Source organism: Anolis sagrei, chromosome 6, assembly GCF_037176765.1.
Source record: "Anolis sagrei isolate rAnoSag1 chromosome 6, rAnoSag1.mat, whole genome shotgun sequence".
Lineage (NCBI taxonomy): Eukaryota > Metazoa > Chordata > Lepidosauria > Squamata > Dactyloidae > Anolis > Anolis sagrei.
Window position 1 is genome coordinate 2762662 of NC_090026.1, and position 19540 is coordinate 2782201.

At 48.6% G+C, this 19540-nt stretch overlaps 1 protein-coding gene across 3 annotated transcripts in view; it reads right to left on the reverse strand.

Annotated features, from left to right (window-relative positions):
- Positions 1 to 19540, reverse strand: part of LOC132777499 (phosphatidylinositol 4,5-bisphosphate 3-kinase catalytic subunit alpha isoform-like) — a 63832-nt gene that overhangs the window by 16126 nt on the left and 28166 nt on the right. For all 3 annotated transcript variants that reach the window (XM_067469671.1, XM_067469669.1, XM_067469670.1), the window contains exons 7-16: positions 17396 to 17638; positions 14607 to 14692; positions 11766 to 11871; positions 9944 to 10096; positions 9514 to 9648; positions 8390 to 8514; positions 7928 to 8009; positions 6785 to 6949; positions 2962 to 3065; positions 306 to 477 (exon numbers count right to left, since the gene is read on the reverse strand). In XM_067469671.1, the coding sequence (XP_067325772.1) occupies positions 306 to 477; positions 2962 to 3065; positions 6785 to 6949; positions 7928 to 8009; positions 8390 to 8514; positions 9514 to 9648; positions 9944 to 10096; positions 11766 to 11871; positions 14607 to 14692; positions 17396 to 17638 (1371 nt within the window). The remainder of the gene's footprint in view (positions 1 to 305; positions 478 to 2961; positions 3066 to 6784; positions 6950 to 7927; positions 8010 to 8389; positions 8515 to 9513; positions 9649 to 9943; positions 10097 to 11765; positions 11872 to 14606; positions 14693 to 17395; positions 17639 to 19540) is intronic.

The window sequence follows — 19540 nt, forward strand, 5'->3', positions numbered from 1 at the left end:
CACCACCACGACACCACATCTAGGACTGTGTGATGTATCGGCGTGCAGATCCCTGTAAGGTGGCCTTTTGCAGCTGGCAGATGATAATCTTGTCAGCGCTGATTGTTTTTAAGTGCAGGCCAAGGTCTTTAGGCACTGCAGCTAGTGTGCCGATCACCACTGGGACCCCCTTGACTGGCTTGTGCAACAGTCTTTGCAGTTCGATCTTTGAATCCTCATATCGTGTCACCTTTTCTATTATTATTTGCTATGACTATGACTATGGCCATGGTGGTGAACCGGGTCTGACACATCCCGGAGCGTACCTTCTGGGTCTCGTCCTTCTTCTCCTGCTTGAGGATGTCGGTCAGGTTGATGAGCTTCTCCATTGCCTCCACCTGCCGGTTCAGGTGCTTGAGGTACATCCCGCAGCCGCGACAGAAGGCCTCCAGCATCAGCCCAAAGCGCTGCGAGACCGGCTTGCTGTGCATCTCGGACCTACAAGAGGGGAAGAGAGAGAGAGACATTCTCTCAGGGAGGAATTCAATCAATCATATCACAAAGGACTTCCATCTCACCTGCCTCATAGGAAACCTGCTACAAAACAGGAGCTTTTTTGCTGAGTTCCAGGGCCAGAGAAGCCGATGGCGGAAACAGAAGAACGGCCTGCCTCAGGGGAGCGTGCTTGCTCCATCCATGTTCAACATCTACACAAATGACCAGCCACTGCCAGAAGGGATAGAGAGTTTCATCTATGCTGATGATCGTGCCATCACCACCCAAGCAGGAAGCTTTGAGATGGTTGAGCAGAGGCTCTCTGAAGCTCTAGGTGACCTTACCGCCTACTACAGGGAAAACCAGCTGATCCCCAACCCATCTAAAACACAGACATGTGCCTTTCACCTTAAGAACAGACAAGCATCCTGAGCTCTGAGGATCGCCTGGGAAGGAATCCCACTGGAGCATTGCAGTGCACCCGAATCCCTGGGAGTCACTCTGGACCGCGCTCTGACCTACAAGAAGCACTGTCTGAACATCAAGCAAAAAGTGGGTGCCAGAAACAATATCGTATGAAAGCTGACTGGCACAACCTGGGGATCACAACCAGACACAGTGAAGACATCTGCCCTTGCGCTATGCTACTCCTCTGCTGAGTATGCATGCCCAGTGTGGAACACATCTCACCACACTAAAACTGTGGATGTGGCTCTTAATGAGACATGCCGCATTATCACGGGGTGTCTGCACCCTACACCACTGGAGAAATTGCACTGCTTAGCCGGTATTGCACCACCTGACATCCGCCGGGAAATAGCAGCCAATAGTGAAAGGACCAAGGCAGTGACATTTCCAGCTCATCCCCTGTTTGGGTATCAGCCAGTACGTCAACGACTTAAATCAAGAAATAGTTTTATTAGATCTACAGAGATACTCGCTGGAACACTTCAGCAAGCGAGAGTCCAAAAGTGGCAGGCTCAAACCCAGACCCTGATACCAAATGAGAGACTCCCCCCTGGGCACATAGAAAACCGGGCGACTTGGAAGGCACTGAACAGACTGTGCTCTGGTACCACAAGATGCAGAGCCAACCTCAAGAAATGGGGCTACGAAGTGGAATCCATGACATGCGAGTGGGGAGAAGAGCAAACCACTGACCACCTGCTGCAATGCACCCTGAGCCCTGCCACATGCACCATGGAGGACCTTCTTGCAGCAACACCAGAGGCACTCCAAGTGGCCAGAGACTGGTCAAAGGACATTTAACCAACTACCAAGCTGGCAAACTTTGTGGGTTTTTTTTTTAATCTGTTTGCTTGTTTTGTTCTGTTAGAAACGTAATACAATGGTCTGGTTGCCCCTGACACGATAAATAAATGAATAAAAAATTCAATCAAAACACCATGTTACTTGAGAACACAGAAATGCTGGACCACTCTCACAACCACCATGTCAGACTACACAGAGAAGCCATTGACATCCACAAGAAGCAGGTGGACAAGTTCAACAGAAAGAAAGAAACCATGAAAATGAATAAAATCTGGCTACTGGTATAAAAACACCCTCTAAAATCTGGACAATAAATAAAGAGCAACACAAAAAACAAAGGAATTCCAGCTGGGAAACAATCAGGGCCAGCTAACACCTCCCAACAAAGGATTCCCCCAGGCAGCAACCAGCTGTTGGAGCATATAAAAATCAGTTGATGAGTGTGTTAATAGGAAAATGCAAAGCATGAATCTAATTGGTTGGGCCACACCCAAGAAGCTAGCTGAGCCTGGGATTTTGTCAACAGTTACATTTCTAGGTTTTCTGTGCAGTTTACCAAAACAGTTTGTGTTTTTTGCTTCTGGGCTGCTGGAAGAAGATCTCTGCAGTCATTGAAATTTTGACAGCAGAAGGTGTCGCCCCAAAGGAGATTCATCAGAGAATGCAAGCGGTTTGTGGTGATTGTGTTGATGTGAGGACTGTGCGTTGTTGGGCAAGTAAGTTTAAAGATGTTGTCAATCTGTCAACCTTTGGCTTGTGAAACTCAGTGGTTGCTGTCACAGGACGTCCAACTCTTTGTTTGTCACGCAAGTCAGATGTTCCCACCTCAACATCTTTAAACGTACTCGCTCAACGATGCACAGTACTCACATCAACAGCTTGCATCCTCTGATGAATCTCCTTTGGGGTGACACCTTCTGCTGTCAAGAATTCAATGACTGCACGTTGCTTAAGTTGCATTGACTGACTGTCCGCACAGGGTTCCATACTTCGCACTTTAACAACACAACAGTTCAGTGCTAAGGGTCCCCACCAAAATGGAACTGTACAGGAGAGTCTCCTGAACAAGCCAATGCATGCCACATACCAGTACTGCCATCGGTTGAGGAGTTACAAAAGTGGAGGCATTACTTTTCATTCAACCCTCGTATGTGCAGTGTGCAGAGGAATCGACCTCCTCCTCCTCCTCCTCCTCCTCCTCCTCCTTTCACTCACTTGAGATGCCAGAAGTAGAAGTGTCCGATGCGCTGGTTGGTCAGGGCCTTCATGGTCAGGAAGCGGGCCAGGGGGTTGTCCAGGTACTGCTCGTACTTGAGGACCTTGCGGAAGGAAAACCAGAGGCATCCAAATCAAAAGGTTGTTTATTTATTTATTTACTATATTTGTATACTGCCCCTCTCAGCCCCGGGGTGACTCGAGGCTCCAGCTGGAGGTCAGCTGTGACCAGCAGTGCTGCAGAATTTGAAAAGGCAAGAATGGAGGGTGAAAGGGATAAAATGTGCCAAGAGGAAGGCGGGTCAAGCCAACCCCAACCGGGACCGCCTTCTGTCTGGAATCTGATGCCCTCACTGCGGGAGACGATGCAGATCAAGAATAGGGCTCCCCAGTCACCTACAGACCCACCACCAAGACACCACATCTGGAAGACCACCATCCTTGAGCTATGAGGGATCGCAGTCACTTACGGACCCAACACTAGGACACCGAACTTGGAGGACCATCATCCTCAGACTACAATGGCCCATGGTTAGACCACACCTGGAATATCGTGTCCAATTCTGGGCACCACAATTCAAGAGAGATATTGACAAGCTGGAATGTGTCCAGAGGAGGGAGACTAAAATGATCAAGGGTCTGGAGAATAATCCCTATGAGGAGCGGCTTAAGGAGCTGGGCATGTTTAGCCTGAAGAAGACAAGGCTGAGAGGAGATATGATGAGGGCCATGTATACATATGTGAGAGGAAGCCACAGGGAGGAGGAGGGAGCAAGCTTCCTTTTTGCTTCCCTGGAGACTAGGACGCGGAACAATGGCTTCAAACTACAAGAAAGGAGATTCCATCTGAACCTGAGGAAGAACTTCCTGACTGTGAGAGCCGTTCAGCAGTGGAACTCTCTGCTGTGGTGGAGGCTCCTTCTTTGGAAGCTTTTAAGCAGAGGCTGGATGGCCATCTGTCAGGGGTGCTTTGAATGCAATATTCCTGCTTCTTGGCCGAATGGGGTTGGACTGGATGGCCCAGGAGGTCTCTTCCAACTCTTTGCTTCTATGATTCTATTGTTTTTTAAAAGCAGCACTTTCTCCCCAGATGTCCCTGAAGACCGAGTGGCATTTCATGCTCCGAAAGCAGAGCGTGCGTCCTTGCGCCCTGCAGGAACGCCTCCAGAGAGCGACACTAGTCAAGCGTGTGGGCTGCTTAGTGAGCCATCCCGTGTCTCCCAGGAAGTCTCTTACGGAGAAGAAGGGCGAACCGTGCTGCCGGAAGCGCTTTTGCTGCTGAATCCCCAGCTACGATGTCGCTGTGACAAATGCAAGCGCAGCCACCAGAATGGGACTGAGTCACATGCCGTTCCTCTCCAATGCTCCAGACTGTGAACCTCACCTTGAGACACAGTGAAGGCATCTGCCCTTGCGCTATGCTGCTCTGCTGCTGAGTATGCATGCCCAGTGTGGAACACATCTCACCACGCTCAAACAGTGGATGTGGCTCTTAATGAGACATGCCACATTATCACGGGGTGTCTGCGCCCTACAGCACTGGAGAAATTACACTGCTTAGCCGGTATTGCACCACCTGACATCCGCCGGGAAGTAGCAGCCAATAGTGAAAGGACCAAGGCAGAGACATCTCCAGCTCATTTAAGCCAGCACATCAATGACTTAAATCTAGAAATAGTTTTCTAAGCTCTACAGAGACACTCGCTGGAACACCTCAGCAAGCAAGAGTCCAAAAGTGGCAGGGGGAGCAGCCAATAGTGAAAGGACCAAGGCAGTGACATCTCCAGCCCATCCCCTGTTTGGGTATCAGCCAGCACGCCAACAGCTTAAATCAAGAAATAGTTTTCTAAGATCTACAGAGACACTCGCTGGAACACCTCAGCAAGCGAGAGTCCAAAAGTGGCAGGGGGTAGCAGCCAATAGTGAAAGGACCAAGGCAGAGACATCTCCAGTTAATCTCCTGTTTGGGTATCAGCTAGCACGTCAATGACTTAAATCAAGAAATAGTTTTCTAAGATTTACAGAGACACTCGCTGGAACACCCCAGCAAGCGAGAGTCCAAAAGTGGCAGGGGTAGCAGCCAATAGTGAAAGGACCAAGGCAGAGACATCTCCAGCTCATCCCTTGTTTGGGTATCAGCCAGCACGTCAACAACTTAAATCAAGAAATAGTTTTCTAAGATCTACAGAGACACTTGCTGGAACACCCCAGCAAGTGAGAGTCCAAAAGTGGCAGGCTCAAACCCAGAACCTCAACCAATGGCTGATACCAAATGAGAGACTCCCCCCTGGGAACACAGAAGACTGGGCGACTTGGAAGACGCTGAACAGACTGCACTCCGTCACCACAAGATGCAGAGCCAACCTCAAGAAATGGGGCCACAAAGTGGAATCCACGACATCCGAGTGTGGAGAAGTGCAAACCACTGACCACCTGCTGCAATGCAACCTGAGCCCTGCCACATGCACCATGGAGGACCTTCTTGCGGCAACACCAGAGGCACTCCAAGGGGCCAGATACTGGTCAAAGGACATTTAATCCACTACCAAGCTTGCAAACCAGCGGCATACTTTCCAGGCCCTGGCAAAGTCTCAGAACTGAAAAGAAAAATGGGTTCCTTTGGAACTGAAGAGACCAATATCCACTACTTGCAGTAATGCAAAGGTATCTAAACAAACTCAATGTATACATTCAAATACAAATGTCAATAAAACATAGGATTGTTACATTCACATTAAACAGAAATAATTCGTTCAACCTGGACACAGCATATTATCTGAGAACACAGAAATGCTGGACCACTCTCACAACCACCATGTCAGGCTACACAGAGAAGCCATTGAAATACACAAGAAGCATGGAATTTCCTGACAGTTCCCACAGGGCTGGAGAAAGCTATATGAGAAGCTTCCAGAAGAGCCAGCTAAGAGAAATGTGAGAGACAAATATTTGTCCAGATCCAGGCACTTGAAATTGCAGAGATATGCAACAAAGAGAGACTCGCTTTTCCCAGAGGCTTAGAGATAAGGAGAGGGAAAGCAGGTGTTTGAGTAATGATATCATGGGAAAGGAAGGGGAAAGAAAGAGGAAGAGTTGGAAGCTGATAGGCTCTAAGGACTTGTGGGAATTGAAGTCCAAAACACCCGGAGGAGGGCCAAAATCTGCCCAGGACAGGACATGCAACAAAGATAGACTCGCTTTTCCCAGAGGCTTAGAGATAAGGAGAGGGAAAGCAGGTGTTTGAGTAATGATATCGTGGGAAAGGAAGGGGAAAGAAAGAAGAAAGAAGAGGAGGAAGCAGATAGGCTATAAAGACTTGTGGGAGTTGAAGTCCAAAACACCTGGAGGAGGGCCAAAGTCTGCCCAGGATAGGGCATGCAACAAAGACAGACTCGCTTTTCCCAGAGGCTTAGAGATAAGGAGAGGGAAAGCAGGTGTTTGAGTAATGATATCATGGGAAAGAAAGAGGAAAGAAAGAGGAAGGAAGAGGAGGAAGCCGATAGGCTGTAAGGACTTGTGGGAGTTGAAGTCCAAAACACCTGGAGGAGGGCCAAAGTCTGCCCAGGACAGGGCATGCAACAAAGACAGACTCGCTTTTCCCAGAGGCTTAGAGATAAGGAGAGAGAAAGCAGGTGTTTGAGTAACGATATCATGGGAAAGAAAGAAAGAGGAACGAAGAGGAGGAAGCTGATAGGCTGAAAGGATTTGTGAGAGTTGAAGTCCAGAACACCTGGAGGAGGACTAAAGTCTGCCCAGGCTTGCCTTAAAGCTAAGGCACTACACGGAGCCCTTGTCCTGAGAGATCCCCCCCTTGTGTAGCTACCTGCACCAGCTGGATGAGATACTGGGAGAGCTTGTCATCGGTGAGGCCCTTCACCAGGCACTTGAGGGCAAACTCCCGCACCACGGGATCCGGGAAGTTGCAGTCCAGCAGCTCCATGGAAAGCTCCGGCTTGATGAGCGGCCATTCCCGCAAGAGGCAGTACATCTGGGTGGAACCAGAAAGAGAAACAGGTGATTAATGGGTGGATGGAGAGGGTTCTCCAATGCCTCTTGCCCAGGCATGGGCAAACTCCGGCCCTCCAGGTGTTTTGGACTACAACTCCCACAATTCCTAATTGTGGGAGTTGTAGTCCAAAACACCTAGAGGGCTGAAGTTTACCACAAATACCCAATACACCCAAGTTTGAATACTAGTAGGGGTTGGGGGCGGGATTGAATTTGTCATTTGGGAGGTGTAATTGCTGGGATTTATAGTTCACCTACAAATCAAAGAACATTCTGAACTTCACCAAGAATGGAATTGTACCAAACTTAGCACTCAGAACTTCAATGACCAACAGAAAAAAACTGTAAGGATTTGGTGGGCATTGACCTTGAGTTTGGGAGTTGTAGTTCACCTACATCCAGAAAGCACTGTGGACTCAAACAATGATGGATCAGGACCAAACTTGGCACAAATACTCAGTATGTCCAAATGTGAACACTGGCGGAGTTTGGGGGAAATAGACCTTGACATTTGGGAGTTGTAGTTGCTGGGATTTATAGTTCACCTACAATCCAAGAGCATTCTGAACCCACCAAAAACAGAATTGGGCCAAACTTCCCACACAGAAACTCCATGACCGAAAGGCGGTATATAAATACAGTAAATAAAATAAATAAAATACTGCGTTTTCTGATGGTCTTCGGCGACCCCTCTGACACCCCCTCGCGACCCCTCCAGGGGTCCCGACCCCCAGGTTGAGAAATACTGGGTTAGAAGGATGCAATGATTCGTCAAAAGCTGCAGTTCTATATAAGCAGGTATGTTTGTAGGTTAGAAGGTCTCTGTGTGAGTTTGCCTCAGTGGGAGAAAGGCCTCAGTCTGTGTGAGGTAAGCCTCTCTGTGCCAAGAAGGCCTAATGTTGTTAGCAAATGGTCACGGCTTTTCTTGTAAGGTGTGGCTTCCAAGACCTGGGCTCACCTGTGCCACCTCGTCCCGTGAGTTCCACTTCACGGACAGTAATAACTTGGGAAGCGTCTCCGGGATGTTGACGCAGTAATGCCTGGAAAGAAAAGAGGGGGTCACTCAGTCACCTCTCAACAAAGGATTCCTCCAGGCAGTAACAAGCCACACCTAAAAACTGCCAGGCCATCAAATGCTAATCAAGGTGGCTAACTGCAACATTCACACCTGCCTCCAATAGACAAGAGTTCTTTCTTCCACCCCTGGATATCATTCCACAAATATATAAACCTAACTTGCCTAGTTTCCAACAGACCTCCCAACCTTTGAGGATGCTTGCCACAGATGCAGGCGAAACATCAGGAGAGAATGTTTCTAGAACATGGCCAGACAGCCTGGAAAACCTACAACACCCCAGTGATTCCGGCCATGAAAAGCCTTTGACAATAAATAGGTCTTTTGTCCCCAAGCCCAACGCACCGGTGTCTCCAGAGGAAGTCCTTCTCTTGCTCCGTGATCTCCGAAAGAGGGTCCCGGTTGCAGATGTTGCGCAGCTGCTCCAGTTCGCTTTCGTCCAGAGAGCTGTCCCGGGCCAAGCGGTTGCTCTGGGAGGAAGAAGACGAGGAGGAAGAGGAGGGAGAAGAAGAGGAAGAGGGAGAAGAAGAGGATGAGGAAGAGGAGGAGGAAGAGGAGGAAGAGGAAGAAGAGGAGGAGGAGGAAGAAGAGGAAGGAGAAGAAGAGGAAGATGAGGGGGTAAAGAAGAGGAGGAGGAGGAGGAGGAGGAGGAGGAGGAGGGAAGAGGAGGAGGAGGAAGAGGAAGAAGAAGAGGAGGAGGAAGAGGAGGAAGAAGAGGAAAGAGGAGAAGAAGAGGAGGAGGAAGAGGAGGAGGAGGAAGAAGGGAGAGGAGGAGGAAGAAGGAGAGGAGGAGGAAGAAGAAGAGAAGAAGAGGAAGAGGAAGAAGAGGAAGAGGAGGAAGAGGAGGAGGAGGAGGAAGAAGAGGAGGAGGAGGAAGAGGAGGAGGAGGAGGAAGAAGAAGAAGAAGAGGAGGAGGAAGAAGAGGAGAAGAGGTGGAAAAAGAAGAAGTGGAAGAAGAAGAAGAAGAAGTGGAAGAAGAAGAAATGGAAGAAGAAGAAGAGGTGGAAGAAGAGGAGGAGGAAGAAGAAGAAGTGGAAGAAGAGATGGAAGAAGAAGTGGAAGAAGAAGAAGAGGTGGAAGAAGAAGAAGAGGTGTAAGAAGAGGTGGAGGAAGAAGAAGAGGTGGAAGAAGAAGAAGAGGTGTAAGAAGAGGTGGAGGAAGAAGAAGAAGTGGAGGAAGAAGAAGAGGAGGAAGAAGAAGAAGAGGGGGAAGAAGAAGAAGAGGCGGAAGAAGAGGAAGGAGGAGAAGGGAGAAGACACAATCGGTTTCCCAGTTTTGCTCCTTCCTGTCGGCCTTTCCTTGAGTGAATCCCTTCTGAAGAAGCTTCTCATTCAACTTCTCATTCCAAACGTTAACTCAAGCATGGTCCAACTTGGCCCCTCCCTCCAGGTGTTTTGGACTTCAACTCCCACAATTCCTAACAGCTAAGGTTCAATGACACCAAGTGTGAGGGATCGGGGGGCCCTTACCAGCCCCACCATGCAGTAGTTGAGGCCCAGTTCCCGCGACATGGCCCGGTTGGCGTGCTCCTCGATCTCCGTGGGGTCGGCGAACTTCACCGTGTGACTGAACCAGGTGAACTCCAGCTCCAGGCAGGGGGTCTCCTGCAAGAGGGGGCAAAGCAGGGTCAGCCCAGGAGGAGATGGGGTCACTTCACCCTCCTCCTTAGCGTGGTCAAGCAGAAGCTTAGAGCTGTCTTGGCAAGACCCAGGAATATGGGTCTCACAGATATGGTTGAGAACATTATCAAGTCAGGCATGGACAAACTTTGGCCCTCCCTCCAAGTGTTTTGGACTTGAACTCCCACAACTCCCAAGCTGTTGAGATCCAAAATACCTGGAGGGAGGGCCAAAGTTTGCCCATGCCTGCTCTAGAAGATCAAACATGACAAGTCCTCACCTTGTTAGGGTTGGAGCCTCCCACTCCAATGGGGTTCAGCAGGTCCTCCAGCCCGTGAGGCACCGGCCAAAGGTTCAGGGCCATCTTCCCGGCCACAAGCGTGTCCTTGTAGTCAAAGAGGTTGACGTTGCCCCAGGCCAAGGGACAATGCTCCTGCCAAGTGGGACAAGGAAACCATGAGTGGTTGAGGAAGACAATGAGAGATCATCTAGAGTTGGAAGACACCACCTAGGCTATCTAGTCCAACTTCCTACTGTAGTCAAAGAGGTTGATGTTGCCCCAGGACAAGGGACAATGCTCCTGCCATGCAGGACAAGGAGACCATGAATGGTTGAGGAAGACAATGAGAGACCATCTAGAGTTGGAAGACACCACCTAGGCCATCTAGTCCAACTTCCTACTGTAGTCAAAGAGGTTGACGTTGCCCCAGGCCAAGGGACAATGCTCCTGCCATGTGGGAGAAGGAGACCATGAATGGTTGAGGAAGACAATGAGAGATCATCTAGAGTTGGAAAACACCACCTAGGCCATCTAGTCCAACTTCCTACTGTAGTCAAAGAGGTTGACATTGCCCCAGGCCAAGGGACAATGCTCCTGCCATGTGGGACAAGGAGACCATGAGTGGTTGAGGAACACAATGAGAGACCATCTAGAGTTGGAAGACACCACCTAGGCCATCTAGTCCAACTTCCTACTGTAGTCAAAGAGGTTGACGTTGCCCCAGGCCAAGGGACAATGCTCCTGCATGTGGGACAAGGAGACCATGAATGGTTGAGGAAGACAATGAGAGATCATCTAGAGTTGGAAGACACCCCCAAGCCATCTAGTCCAACTTCCTACTGTAGTCAAAGAGGCTGACGTTGCCCCAGGCCAAGGGACAATGCTCCTGCCATGCAGGACAAGGAGACCATGAATGGTTGAGGAAGACAATGAGAGACCATCTAGAGTTGGAAGACACCACCTAGGCCACCTAGTCCAACTTCCTACTGTAGTCAAAGAGGTTGACGTTGTCCCAGGCCAAGGGACAATGCTCCTGCCATGTGGGACAAGGAGACCATGAATGGTTGAGGAAGACAATGAGAGACCATCTAGAGTTGGAAGATACCACCTAGGCCATCTACTCCAACTTCCTACTGTAGTCAAAGAGGTTGACGTTGCCCCAGGCCAAGGGACAATGCTCCTGCCATGCGGGACAAGGAGACCATGAGTGGTTGAGGAAGACAAGGAGAGACCATCTAGATGATTGATCTGGACAAAACTTGGCACGAATACTCAGTATGTCCAAATGTGAACACTGATGGAGTTTGGGGGGAAATAGACCTTGACATTTGGGAGTTGTAGTTGCTGGGATATATAGTTCACCTACAATCAAAGAGCACTCTGAACTACACTCATGACCAAACTTGGCACGAATACTCAGTATGTCCAAATGCGAACACTGGTGGAGTTTGGGGGGAAACAGACCTTGACATTTGGGAGTTGTAGTTGCTGGGGTATATAGTTCACTTACAATCAAAGAGAACTCTGAACTCCACTAATGACCAAACTTGGCACGAATACTCAGTATGTCCAAATGCGAACACTGGTGGAGTTTGGGGGGAAATAGACCTTGACATTTGGGAGTTGTAGTTGCTGGGATGTATAGTTCATCTACAATCAAGGAGCAATCTGAACCCCACCAATGATAGAATTGGGCCAAACTTCCCACATGGAAACCTCATGACCAACAGAACATACTGTGTCTTCTGAAGGTCTTTGGTGGCATCTCCATCTCCCCCAGACCGCTCCTCATAGGGATCCAAGGGTTCTAGACCATACTCACCTCCTTTGCTCCCTTGCGGCCTTTGACGGAACAAATGGAGACACAGAGCCTTGCGGCCCGAGGAAGGTCCGGCAGGTAAATGTCGTACGACAGCCATTCATTCCACCTGAAAGGAAAGGAGAAGGAGCGCATGGACAGAGTCCAGGTGGGGCAGGAGCAAGGCAGAGGGAACCATCCATACCCCAAGGAGAAGATACTATCATCATCAAATTACCATATATATTCGGGTATAAGCCGACCTGAATGTAAGCCGAGGAACCTAATCTTACCACAAAAAATCTGGGGAAACGTATTGACTTGAGTATAAGCCAAGGACAGGAAATGCAGGGAGAGAGAGCATAGAATCCTAGAATCAAAGAGTTGGAAGAGACCTCCTGGGCCATCCAGTCCAACCCCATTCTGCCAAGAAGCAGGACTATTGCATTCAAAGCACCCCTGACAGATGGCCATCCAGCCTCTGTTTAAAAGCTTCCAAAGAAGGAGCCTCCACCACACTCCGGGGCAGAGAGTTCCACTGCTGAACAGCTCTCACAGTCAGAAAGTTCTTCCTCATGTTCAGATGGAATCTCCTCTCTTGTAGTTTGAAGCCATTGTTCCCTTGCGTCCTAGTCTCCATGGAAGCAGAAAACAAGCCTGCTCCCTCCTCCCTACGACCTCTCACGTATTTATACATGGCTATCATATCTCCTCTCAGCCTTCTCTTCTTCAGGCTAAACATGCCCAGCTCCTTAAGCCGCTCCTCATAGGGCTTGTTCTCCAGATCCTTTATCATTTTAGTCGCCCTCCTCTGGACACATTCCAGTTTGTCAATATCTCTCTTCAATTGTGGTGCCCAGAATTGGACACAATATTCCAGGTAACTGTTGCAACCCAGATCAGAAAACAAGACCATAAGATTAAATCCACCACACTTGACTGTGGGAAAAACAATCCTTTTTTATTGATGAAAAAATGGTTACAAAATAGAGGAAAATGCAAAAAAATGCAAAAAGCCACAGTAAAACTCAGCAGTCAGGAAAATCTCTGAACTAGATCAAAATTCCGAAAGCAACACTATAGAAAACCTGGAACCTGTTAGTATCTCACTAACCGTACTTGGAAACTAGAAGCCTCTGGGAATGCAGGCCATGGGAAATGGGAACTCAGCCAAGGTAATGCCTCAGTCTAAAACTATGCTGGATCTGAGAAGACAGCCCGGGGGGAGACACTTTAAACTAAAGAAACTGTTTCAGGACACGCCTCCAGGCTTGGAAGCCTCCTTCTGCTTTAATCTATTTGACCTTCGCAGACTCTGTGATTCACTCCTGTTTCCCCAAATCTGCCTTCTTCTATCCTCATTAAAAAAAGGCAGGTGTTAACTCCTCTGGAGAGTTATCACCGCTTGACTCTGAAACATGCTCATCAGGATGTTTAGTTTCACTTTCCACGCCACTGATCTCAGAATCAACAGTTTCCAAACCATCAGGGAAAAATACATGTTGAGTAGCCTGTTCAGTTGCATCAGGAAATACAATCATAGAATCAGGTTCAGGTTCACACGGAGGCTGAACCCCAACAGTAACGTGGTCTCACCAAGGCAGAATAGAGCATGGGGAGCATGACTTCCCTGGACCTAGACACTAGGCTCCTATTGATGCAGGCCAAAATCCCATTGGCTTTTTTTTGCCGCCACATCACATTCCTGGCTCATGTTTAACTTGTTGTCCACGAGGACTCCAAGATCTTTTTCACACATACTGCTCTCAAGCCAGCAGTAGATAAATAAAAGTTTTTTTAAATTTTATTTACTGGTAAATTTCAAAATAAAACTAGATACCAATTAAAATTACATTAATTGAGGCCTGGGAGGAGAAGCAGAAAAGGAAACACACTGTTTAGGGAGGGGAAGAGGAGAGAGAAATAGATCCTATATTGCAAGCAATGGCTTCCAGGCTCCGCTGTCCGGCCTTGACCCCCTTCTAAGCCCATAAAAAAGTCTGAAAAACACGGCTTATCTTCGAGTATATACGGTATGTAACAGAATTTGAAAAACTGTCTGTTCCTGGGTTGTTGTAGGTTTTTCCGGGTTATATGGCCATGTTCTAGAGGCATTTTCTCCTGACGTTTCACCTGCATCTATGGCAAACATCCTCAGCCATAGATGCAGGTGTGGCAAGCATCCTCAGCCATAGATGCAGGCGAAACGTCAGGAGAAAATGCCTCTAAAACATGGCCATATAACCTGGAAAAACCTACAACAACCCAGTGATTCCGGCCATGAAAGCCTTCGACAATACATTGTCTGTTCCTGGTTTGAAAGTGTTACTTCCTGATTAATTGTGAGGTCCTTACTTTGAAAGTAGTCATGATACTCCGGAACCTTGTATTTGTGGATGCCACAAACTAGGTTGAATGGGTTGAGACTCAAATATCAGATATTCATTCAAAAACTAGAGCAAAATGTGCTGCTGCAGTATATCCCTCTTCCGCAAAAATGACGTTTGTGCAGTTTAATAAACTTTTTCCATGTTTTTATGATAAAACCCATTAGGAAACGACATTTATTGTGTTACATAGTGTTATCCCCACCATCCATTTGGTAGTGCTGTGCTTTCAAGGGTATGTTTACATTGCAGAAATTAATGCAGTTTGGTACTACTTTAGCTGCCATGGGTCAATGCTATGGAGTCATCGGAGTTGTAAATTGACAAGGCTTTGAGCCATCTCTCTGAGAGGGTCGCCAAACTACAACTCCCATAGCATGGAGCCAGGGTGGTTGAAGTGGATGAAACTGTATGAATCCTACAATGGCGATGCACCCCATTTTACCTTCTCTTCCTCTTTCAACTCTGCCACACTTACCGAGGGTTGGAGCAAGGAACCCGTTGGGTGTTGACGTTGTCACAAAGGGGTTCTCCGCCATGGAAGATCCCTGTCCGGACGTATATCTAGGGAAAAGAGAGTCAGAAAGGGGGAAAGAGACGTCAAAGGTGGTGTTGGAGTTCAGCCTGTGATTGTGTCTCATTTAGTTATTTATTAATTAAACTTCTATGCGGCCACTCCCCTGGGGCTCGGAGCGACTTACAAGAACAGGCTAAAATCTAACACAATTTAAAAGCAATTTAAAACAATTTAAAAACAGCAATATCAAACATTAAAAGCCTGTCGAAACAGATATGTCTTGCATGCCCTGCGGAAAGCTGGTAAGTCCCGCAAGGCATGGACTTCAGGTGGCAGAGTATTCCAGAGAGATGGTGCCACTGCTGTGAAGGCTCTGTGCCTGGTTGCTGTTAGGCGCAAGGTCTTGACACTGGGAATTTCCAACAGATCTTGGTCCTCAGAACGGAGGGATCTCTGGGGTTGGTAGGGGGTGAGGCGGTCCCTCAGGGACATCGGCCCCAGACCATGCAAGGCCTTCAAGGTGAGTCCCATCCCTTTGAAAGTGATCCGGTGCTCAATGGGTAACCAATGCAGCTGCAGTCAGATTGGGGTGATGTGGCATCTCATTGGAATTCCCGCAAGAAGCCGAGCAGCTGCATTTTGTACCAACATGAGCTTCCGGATCACCAACAGAGGAAGGCCAATGTAGAGGGCGTTACAGTAGTCCAGTCTTGCAATGACCGTCCCTGTCCAGGGGCGACCATAGCTAGGTCGTCCCCGGACAGGGAGGGGGTCAGCCGTCTAGCCTGCCGCAGGTGGAAGAAAGAAGGCGGTTCTGCTCACGGCGGAGAGAGACCTGGGCCTCCATCGTCAGCAGAAAGAGGGTCCAAAAGGACTCCCAGGCTCTTGACCAATGAGGACGGGCGTAGTGCCTCACCATCCAGGGTAGGCAGCTGGATGTCCCCACTGCCCGGTTGACCCAGCCATAGGATCTCCGTCTTTGCTGGATTCACCCTCAACCTGCTGGCACGCAGCCATCCAGTCACAGCCTTGAGGCACTGATGGAAACAATCGGGCACAGAGTCCGGTCGGCCTTCCATCTTCAGCACCAGCTGAGTGTCATCGGCGTACTGGTAACACTCCAGCCCAAAACCTCAAACCAGCTGAGCAAGTGGTCGCATAGAGATGTTCAACAACAGAGCGTCTGAGAGCTCTGATCAGGGTACTCTGGATGTTGGGAATGACAACGAGGTTCATGTATCTAATGATGTTTCGAATGATGAGGTTGCTCTCGATGCAGATAATGGCAATGGGATTCCTGTTCAAAGTGGCTTTTCTGATGAGAATGTTCCTGAAGGGTTTGGGGATGATGGTACGGTCCTTGGAAGAGGGCCTGAATTGCTACCAGTAATTCCCAAGGCTTTGAGCCTGAGAAAAGCTCGGCACCCGGGCCAGCTGCAGAAATTGACAAGCCAGTCGATAGGAGAAACAGTTTCAGTCAGCACAGGCAAACAAACCAAGCTCTCAGATGCTCTGCCAGACTGAGAGAGAGATTGATAACAGAGTCAAGGCTGAAATGAAATCCGTTCCTGGCCGCTTGGGATATAGAGTAGATTAGGGAATAAAAGTGCCAAGTACAGAATCTGTAGCTAGACGAAGCAACGTTGGAATTCAGTCCCTTCAAAGTGCAGAAATCTGTCATTCTATCGGCACCTTTACATGTCATTCGCTGCTGTGATTGATTGCCAGGAGGACAGAAGAGAAAGTTGAGAAAGGGTCATGAAAGCCATGTTTAAACATTTCATAGAATCATAGAATCATAGAATCAAAGAGTTGGAAGAGACCTCATGGGCCATCCAGTCCAACCCCCTGCCAAGAAGCAGGAATATTGCATTCAAATCACCCCTGACAGATGGCCATCCAGCCTCTGTTTAAAAGCTTCCAAAGAAGGAGCCTCCACCACACTCCGGGACAGAGAGTTCCACTGCTGGACGGCTCTCACAGTCAGGAAGTTCTTCCTAATGTTCAGATGGAATCTCCTTTCTTGTAGTTTGAAGCCATTGTTCCGTGTCCTAGTCTCCAAGGAAGCAGAAAACAAGCTAGCTCCCTCCTCCCTGTGGCTTCCTCTCACATATTTATACATGGCTATCATATCTCCTCTCAGCCTTCTCTTCTTCAGGCTAAACATGCCCAGTTCCCTAAGCCGCTCCTCATAGGGCTTGTTCTCCAGACCCTTGATCATTTTAGTCGCCCTCCTCTGGACACTTTCCAGCTTGTCAATATCTCTCTTGAATTGTGGTGCCCAGAATTGGACACAATATTCCAGATTTGAAGGGATGTCCCATTGAGGAGGGAGAAAGGTTGTTTTCTCTGGGACACAACTGAGCCATGGATTCAAATGGCAGGACAAGAGATCCCACTTATACATTAGCAAGAACTTTCTGATGGTCAGATCTGTTTCCTGGGAGTCTGGTGGAATCCCCTTCTCTGGAAGTTCTCAAGCAGAGGCTGGATGGCCATCTGTCAGGAAGGCTTGTTTTGCATCTTCCTGCCTGGCAGGAGAGGGTCAGACTGGATGACCTTTGGGAACCCTTCCAATTCTATTCCTCAGAAGCTGACGGTTATCTATCAGGAAAGATTTGAGTGTGCTTTTTCCTGCCTACTAGAATAAGCTGGGAGTGAATGTTCCTTGGGGTGTCTTCCAACACTAGGACTGGATGTCCTTCCCTGCAGAATGACCTGATTTGTACCCGGAGGAGCCTCCCACTGACCTTATCGATGTCCCGGATGTTGACGTTGACGTAGGTGGCGCAGAGGATCTTGATCCGGAGGAGGCTGTTGATGGACCAGAGGGACTTGGAGGGGACGTCCCCATTGACGTGGGCAGAGGTGGCCGAGCGCCGGGCGTAGGAGGGCAACACAAAGACATTGGCCGGCAACTGGCTGTAGAGGCTCTCCTTGCTCATCAGCATCAGGTGCGGCAGCCGGCCAATGGTGATGCAGTTCCGCATGTACTGCCGGGAGAAAGAGAGGGATGGGGTCTGGGTTAACTGGGGGGGGGGGGGTAACACAGGGGTGGGTAAAAGAAGGCTGGCAAAAGACATCCCGCCCTTGGGACCCCAAAGTGGATTTCTGCATGAAAGAAGGGTCTTTTGGACCTATTGGGAGTTTTCAAACTTGGTATTGTTAGGGATTCCTCATCTTCAGAAGAGGAAGGCGAGCAGGGAAGTGCCCAGGAATTGTGGGAGAAGAAGAATCAGACAATGAGGTTTTGCAAGTGCCCACATTTCTAGAGAGACGAAAGGAGACAGAGCACAGACGGCGTTCAGCTAGAATAGCTGCTAGGAACGCCGAGCTAATTGGGAGACGCCCTAGCACCTCCTGCGTGGGGAATTCAGGGCTATAAATCAGAAGCAGGAGCAGTCAGCTTTCGCTGATAACAACTGTGACACTGATGTTTTCGTTCCAATTGAACCTGCTTTGTGTCTGCTGCTAAGGACTTAGTGATCATTGCCCGTTGTCTGATGTAAGACTGCTATTTCTTTTGGGACTTTGTAAGAGTTCTTTTGAGACTTTGTGTCTGCATTAAGACTTCCTTGAGTTGTTGTAGGTTTTTTCAGGCTATATGGCCATATTCTAGAGGCATTCTCTCCTGACCTTTCGCCTGCATCTATGGCAAGCATCCTCAGAGGTAGTGAGGTCTGTTGGAACTAGGAAAATGGGTTTATATATCTGTGGAATGACCAGGGTGGGACAAAGAACTCTTGTCTGCTGGAGCTAGGTGTGAATGGTTCAACTGACCACCTTGATTAGCATTTGATGGCCTGGCAGTGCCTGGGGCAATCTTTTGTTGAGAGGTGATTAGATGTCCCTGATTGTTTCCTCTTTGTTGTTTTGCTGTTGTAATTTTAGAGGTTTTTTTTAACACTGGTAGCCAGATTTTGTTCATTTTACAATAATAAGAAATAACTGCATTTCTTAAGAGTTAAGAACTGGACCTGAGAGACTCTAACACCCATCTCTTCTAAGGTTTCAAAGAGAGGGAAAAGCTCGCTCACGACATCTCTCCGGACACAACACAAGCAGAGAGAGATCTCAAAGCACACAGCACATATTCTCGAGACTCAAGTGTAAGAAGGCAGAACCCAACACCGCTGTCAAACCAGTCTTTCCTAAGGTTTGGGTGGAATCGCTTTTCTTGCCATTTGAACCTATAGCTCCAAAACTTTTGTGATTTTGTTCAGATTGGACTCTGCACGTTTGCTTCCTAAGCTCTTCCTTCTTTGCAGCCACATCACATGGCGCTTCATGCTCTGCTCACTAAGGAGCTGATGCTCAATTTTTGTGTCCTGTTTGGTTTTTGGATGCTCTGCTTTATTTAAGTTTTCCCTAACAAGTGGAATATGGATCTGCGTGAGAGACCGGTGGAGTCCCCTTCTCTGGAGGGTGGATGGCCATCCATTGGGAGGGCTTTGATGGTGACCTGCTGCCTTTCAACTCTAGGATGCCATGATCCATGAGAGAGTGTTTGAGGACTGGGACATCCGTAGGGAGACCAAGGTGCTTGTCTATAAAGCTATTGTCCTCCCAACCCTGCTCTATGCCTGCGAGACGTGGACTGTCTACAGACGTCAGCATTGACACTGAAATACAACACCACCTGAGCTCTGTGAGTGCAGCTTTTTTCCGAATGAAGCACAAAGTGTTTGAGGACCGGGACATCCGTAGGGAGACCAAGGAGCTTGTTTATAAAGCTATTGTCCTCCCAACCCTGCTCTATGCCTGCGAAACGTGGACTGTCTACAGGCGTCAACATTGAGACTGAAATACAACACCGCCTGAGCTCTGCGAGTACAGCATTCTTCCAAATGAAGCAGAGCATTTGAGGACTGGGACATCCGTAGGGAGACCAAGGT